This window comes from Emys orbicularis, chromosome 2 (assembly GCF_028017835.1).
Source record: "Emys orbicularis isolate rEmyOrb1 chromosome 2, rEmyOrb1.hap1, whole genome shotgun sequence".
Taxonomy (NCBI): domain Eukaryota; kingdom Metazoa; phylum Chordata; order Testudines; family Emydidae; genus Emys; species Emys orbicularis.
Window position 1 is genome coordinate 18633256 of NC_088684.1, and position 6176 is coordinate 18639431.

At 51.7% G+C, this 6176-nt stretch overlaps 1 protein-coding gene across 1 annotated transcript; it reads right to left on the reverse strand.

Moving 5' to 3' along the window:
* Window positions 1-2228: 2228 nt before the first annotated feature.
* LOC135873551 (elongation factor 1-alpha-like) lies at window positions 2229-5796 on the reverse strand. Its single transcript, XM_065398147.1, has 7 exons — window positions 5521-5796; window positions 5184-5363; window positions 4567-4863; window positions 4029-4179; window positions 3448-3704; window positions 2836-3070; window positions 2229-2347 (listed from the first exon to the last, which is right to left on the reverse strand). The coding sequence occupies exons 1-7, from the start codon at window positions 5794-5796 to the stop codon at window positions 2229-2231; spliced, it is 1515 nt and encodes a 504-aa protein (XP_065254219.1).
* Between the last annotated feature and the right edge of the window lie 380 nt (window positions 5797-6176).

A 6176-nucleotide genomic window follows, 5' to 3' on the forward strand; every position in this document is an offset into this window, starting at 1 on the left:
TTCTCAAGACCTTTAATCATTCTTGTTGCTCTTCTCTGGACCCTCTCTAATTTCTCCACATCTTTCTTGAAATGCAGTGCCCAGAAGTGGACACAATACTCCAGCTGAGGCCTAACCAGCGCAGAGTAGAGCGGAAGAATGACTTCTCATGTCTTGCTCATAACACACCTGTTAATACATCCCAGAATCATGTTTGCTTTTTTTGCAACAGCATCACACTCATATTTAGCTTGTGGTCCACTATAACCCCTAGATCCCTTTCTGCCGTACTCCTTCCTAGACAGTACTCTTAATTAAGACTCTTAAAATTGCCCTAGGTTGTTCAGCGACAAAGTTATGTTTAAACTAGGACTGTTGATTAAATACAATTAAATAATAGAATACCAATTGAAATATGTTGGATGTTTCTACATTTTCAAATATATTTATTTCTATTACAACACAGAATAGAAAGTGTACAGTGCTCACCTTATATTTTTTTATTACAAATATTTGCACTGTAAATAAATGTTCTCAATTCACTTCTTACAAATACTCACTTGCAATCTCTTCATCCTGAAAATGCAACTTACAAATGTAGATTTTTGTTGTTCCATAACTGCACTATAAAACAAAACACAAAATTTAGAGCCTACAAGTCCACTCAGTCCTACTTCTTGTTCAGCCAATTGTTAAGACAAACAAGTTTGTTTACATTTACAGGAGATACTGCTGACTGCTTCTTATTTACATCACCTGAAAGCGAGAACAGGCATTTGCATGGCACTTTTGTAGCTGGCGTTGCAAGGTATTTATGTGCCAGATATGCTAAACATTTGTATGCCCATTCATGCTTCAGCCACCATTCCAAAAGGACAGGTTTCCCATGGTTTAAGAATCTGAAGTGCCTTCCAAAATCTGAGAGGGACAAGGTGTGGCACATGCTTTCACATGTCTTAAAGGAGCAACACTCCATGCGGAAACTACAAACCCCGAACCACCAAAACAAAAAACAAAACACCCACCACCAACCTTCTCTGGTGGCATTTGACTCAGATGATGAAAATCAACATGCAGTGGCCTGCTCTGCTTTCGATTGTTATTGAGTAGAACCCGTCATCAGCATGGGCACATCTTCTGGAATGGTGGTTGAAGCATGAAGGGACATACGAATTGTTAGCACATCTGGCATGTAAATATCTTGTGATGCCGGCTACAACAATGCCATGGTAACATCTGTTCTCACTTTCAGGTGACATTGTAAACAAGACATGGGCAGCATTATCTCCTGCAAATTGTAACCAAATTTGTTTGTCAGAGCGATTGGCTGAAATAGGACTGAGTGGACTCGTAGGTTCTAAAGTTTCACATTGTTTTATTTTTGAATGCAGTTATTTTTTGTACATAATTCTACATTTGCAAGTTCAACTTTCATGATAGAGATTGCACTACAGTACTTGTATTAGGTAAATTGAGAAATACTATATCTTGTTTCTTATAGTGCAAGTATCTGTAATTAAGTTAAGTGAGCACTGTACACTTTGTATTGTGTTGTAATTGAGATCAATACATTTGAAACTTTATAAAATCCAAAATATTTAATAAATGGTATTCTATTGTTTAAGAGTGCAATCACAATTTTTTTTTTTTAAATCACCTGCCAGCCCTAGTTTAAATCTAATCCTACCTTCCTATCTAGTGAAAGTTTACATAGCTGTTCATGGAAGCACTAACCACTAGAATCACATCCTAGTTCTTGCTACTGCTTCCCCCACAACTAGATGCGAGCTTGCTTCTTGAGTGGAGAGCCCTTTACATAGAAGGTCCCTGAGGTTCACACTGGCTTGCTGGAGTGTTCTAAAGTAGCTGAGACTCCTGAAGCTGTGGCCACCTGTCAAGCCTACTTACATAGATGCAAGTGGTAGTTTGACGCGGTCCTGAAGACCTGTTCAGATTGCCTTTGTGGTCTCCACAGCTGGAGAGTGGAGACATTTTTCTAGAAGCTTAAAATAAGGAAGGAGGCACCAAGCTCTGTGTCTCAAATGATTTCTTTATTAAACTAGATGCAGGCCCCTGAGATGAAGAGGCTTTTAATGTTTAAATAATGTTGCTGGCTCTGAACCAACCATAAAACAATCATCCCAATTCGGAGTTAAGCAAAACAAAAGTCCATCTCAAGTTAACCTTATTACATTAAAGGCATCTTTCAATTAAATTGGCTTTAAACAAACAAACAAAAAAAACTCATTTCACTTAATAAGCAGAGCTTTCTGCGCCTGTTTTCTAGTGACACCCGCAGGCTTCTTTTCCACAGATTTGATGACTCCAACTGCAACAGTCTGCTTCAAGTCCCGAGCTGCAAAGCGACCTGAAATGAAGTTAATATTTTAGTTGCCTTTCAAACTAAGGCGAAGGCGCTACTGCTTATATTCATGCAGTCACTTGGTACTTCCTCCAGCCCCCTACCCCCATCTGTCATCTTATAATTAGGTTTAAGCTCTTTGGGGCAGGGACCATCTTCGTTCTGTGTTTGTACAGCATTAACCCAATGAGGGCCTGGTCCATGACTGGACTCAAGTGTTACAATTCAAGCAGTTCAGACTGCTAGGCTACCTTTAGTGCAGGAACAGTCTGTTTACTTAGGTTGCTGAGCTGAAGTCTACAGTTTACAGTCAGCTTCTACTTCCCTGCCCAGTCCATCAAAATACACCAGACCAGGATACAGACAATGGAAATGGAAGCTTCTAGGGTTTAGCTAAGGTGACTCTGCTACTAATCACATACATGAGATGTGATTAGTAGCAAATAGGTAGAGCTCCTTGGTATCTCCCATGTGACTTGACTTCAGACACTTGCCTAAAGGGGGATAGTCAAAAAACCTCTCCACACACAAAGGCTTCTTAGGTACAAGCCTGACAGTAGCAGAGTCTCCAGACTTCAGCATGGAGGGATTGTCCTCCAGCTTCTCCCCAGATCGACGGTCTATCTTCTCAAAGAGCTCAGCAAACTGGCAGGTGACATGAGCAGTGTGACAGTCTACCACTGGGGAGTAGCCAGCCTTGATAAAGCCAGGGTGATTCAGGATGATCACCTAGGATCAAAGGAGGGGTTTGTTCCAGGAACAAAAGGATCTGTGCTTTAGGAGATTCCCAACCCTCTCATTGCAGTTTTAAATGCCCAGACATTTATGGAGAGCAGTGCCCCCAAATTTGGGCAGCAGATACTGCTAGAAGCGGCCTAAGCCAACAGACACCAGCATTGGGGAGGAGTGTCTGTAGCAATTACTGTATTCTGCAGGGTCCAGTCTGACTGACCCCCCCTCCCCAAACTTCTCCCCACACCTATTCCAAACCTCCCAGTGGTGCTACCAGAGGTCACACCCCTCAAACTGTGGCCTCCCTGCTGCGCACACATGAAGGGCCAACACCCTATGAACCATGTAAGCCTCATAGAAGCAAGACTCTGCACCTGAGCAGTGAAGTGGGCTGCTGCTACTGGGGGGTCACTCCTGGAGTTGCCAGCTACATGGCCTCGTCTCAGGTTCCTGACTGCAATGTTCTTTATGTTGAAGCCCACATTGTAACCAGGAAAAGCCACCTGCAGTGGCTCATGGTGCATTTCAATGGTTCTGACCTCTGCCGAGAGGTTTGCAGGGGCAAAGGAGATGTTCATGCCTGGCTTGAGGATGCCTGTCTCTATCTTCCCCACCGGTACAGTGCCAATTCCTGTGAGGAGACAGGGGAAGAGTAAGTCAGAGCTGATTGTGGAAAGCCCGTAACCAGCACAGCAAGCAGACAAGTTAGTTTGAGGGAGGGTGGAGTATCCTGGTGAGGATGATGGAGGAGGGAGAGTCCCCTCAGAAGTGTTTCCTTCATGAACTTGAGCCTTCACTAACCAAGGCCAGAATAGCCAAGAGACCAGCACCCAGTATGCTTTATGTATGATTTGGGCCCTGTCCCCAGAGGGCCAGTCAATCACCTCAGAGACCACCATACAGAACCCAACTGTAGATCAGCATATCCCAGGGTCTCATTCCTGCCTGGACTGACCTCCGATCTTGTAGACATCCTGCAGAGGCACCCTCAGGGGTTTGTTACTGGGCCGCACAGGAGGCAGGAGAGAATCTAGCGCTTCCAGGAGTGTCTGCCCCTTCCCAAAGCCTTCCTTCCGTTTGACCTTCCAACCTTTGAACCACGGCATCTGCAGGAGGTAGAGAGAAGCCAAGGAGATGCTTGGCAGCCTTTGGATACAGGAAATGCAGCCTGGGGCTGGGACCTGAGGTCTGGCTGTTAGCCCCAGCGGGAGGGGCTGTTCCCCCTGGACTCACCCTAAAGGGTGCCCGTAGGCCGGTCCCTTCCCCCCATGGCTGCAGCACTCAGCACTTCGCCTTGCCATCCACACCTCCAACTGCGTGGCACCTTGGCCCAGGAGGCAGAGCCCATCTCCTTCCCTCCCACTGGGCATGGCAGAGGGCCCAGAGCTCTGCTGGAAGGGAGCAGCCCCTCCAGGGAACTGAGCTCCACATGGGTCCCTCCCACCAGCAGCTGCCCTGGGCTCCCCCACCCCATGCCCGGATGGATCCCCCACCTTGGGGCTGGGCAGGGTGACGTTCTCGCCGGCCCAGCCGGACACCGGCACGCAGGGCACCGCGGCCGGGCTGTAGCCGATCCTGCGCAGGTAGAGGCTGACGCCCCGCACCACCTCCTCGAAGCGCCGCTGGCTGTAGGGCGGCTCGGTCAGGTCCATCTTGTTGACGCAGAGCAGCAGCTGCTTGACGCCCAGGGTATAGGCCAGCAGGGCGTGCTCGCGGGTCTGCCCCTGCCGGGACACGCCGGCCTCGAACTCCCCGGGCGCGGCCGAGACCATCAGCACCGCGGCGTCCGCCTGGGGCAGAGAGGGGCCGTGTGAGAATCGGGGCCGCTCCGTGCGCCCAGGGGGCTGCGCAACCTACCCAGCCCCCCGTAACACCGCCCCCAGCTCAGCCCGGGGCCGGATCGGGGCCGCTCCATGCGGCCGGCGGGGCTGTAACCTACCCAGCCCCCCGTAACACCGCCCCCAGCTCAGCCCGGGGCCGCTCCCTGCGCCCACGGGGCTGCAACCCCCCAGCCCCCTGTAATGCCGCCCCGCAGCTCAGCCCGAGGCAGGATGGGGCCGCTCCGCCCCCCCGGGCGAGGGAGGGGCCCCGGCTGCCCCGGCCCCGCTACCTGGGAGGTGCCGGTCAGCATGTTCTTGGTGAAGTCGCGGTGGCCCGGCGCGTCGATGATGGTGACGGAGAAGCGGCGCGTGTGGAACTTCCACAGCGAGATGTCGATGGTGATGCCCCGCTCCCGCTCCGCCTTCAGCTTGTCCAGCGCCCAGGCGAACTTGAAGGAGCCCTTCCCCACCTGCGGGGCGGAGCGGCGCGGCGGTCAGGGCGCCCGGGCCGGGACCGCGTGGGGACGGCTCGGCCCCCGGGCCTGCAGCCGCGCCGCTAGGGGCTGTCTGCGCTGGGCGCCCGGGGAAGGGCGACCCCGCCGTGGGGACGGAAGGGGGCGAGTGTACCTGGCTAGCCGCGGCCTCCAGCTTCTCCAGCAGCCGGGGCTCCAGCCCCCCGCACTGGTAGATGAGGTGGCCGGTGGTGGTGGATTTACCCGAGTCCACATGGCCGATGATCACGATGTTCATGTGGGTCTTGCGAACCGGCTCCGGCTCCGGTTCCCCCATCCTGCCGGGATCACTGGAGGCGCCTCCGCCGCCGGCTCCGCCTTTATAGGGCGCGCTGATGGGCGCGGGCCCGCACCTGCTGGGCCAGGCCGCTCCCCTCGGACTCAGCAGCATTTCAGGCCCCGCTGGGCTCTCAGGCCCCTCTGAAGCCCTGTGTTGTGCGGGTGCCTCTGCCCAGAGAGCAGCTTCCCCCCACGGCGCAAGTCTCGTGTCCCCGTGTTGGGCCAGTGCTCCGGAGTGAGCATGTAGGTAGAAAGTTACTTAAAAGAGAAAACCAGTTCAAACCCTGCCAAGATGGCCCCAGGTAATAGCTGCCCCTGCCTTTGTTCCCAACGAGAATAACTGGATCTTCTTCTCACAGGCAACTTCACTGGGGACTTTTCCAGGTTATATTAGTCTCCCTCCCCCATGATCACTGGCTGTTCCTACTGTCCTCCCAGAGACTTTAGGGCCTGAAGGCATGGACCATGATGATTATCTAGTCCAGGGGTCGG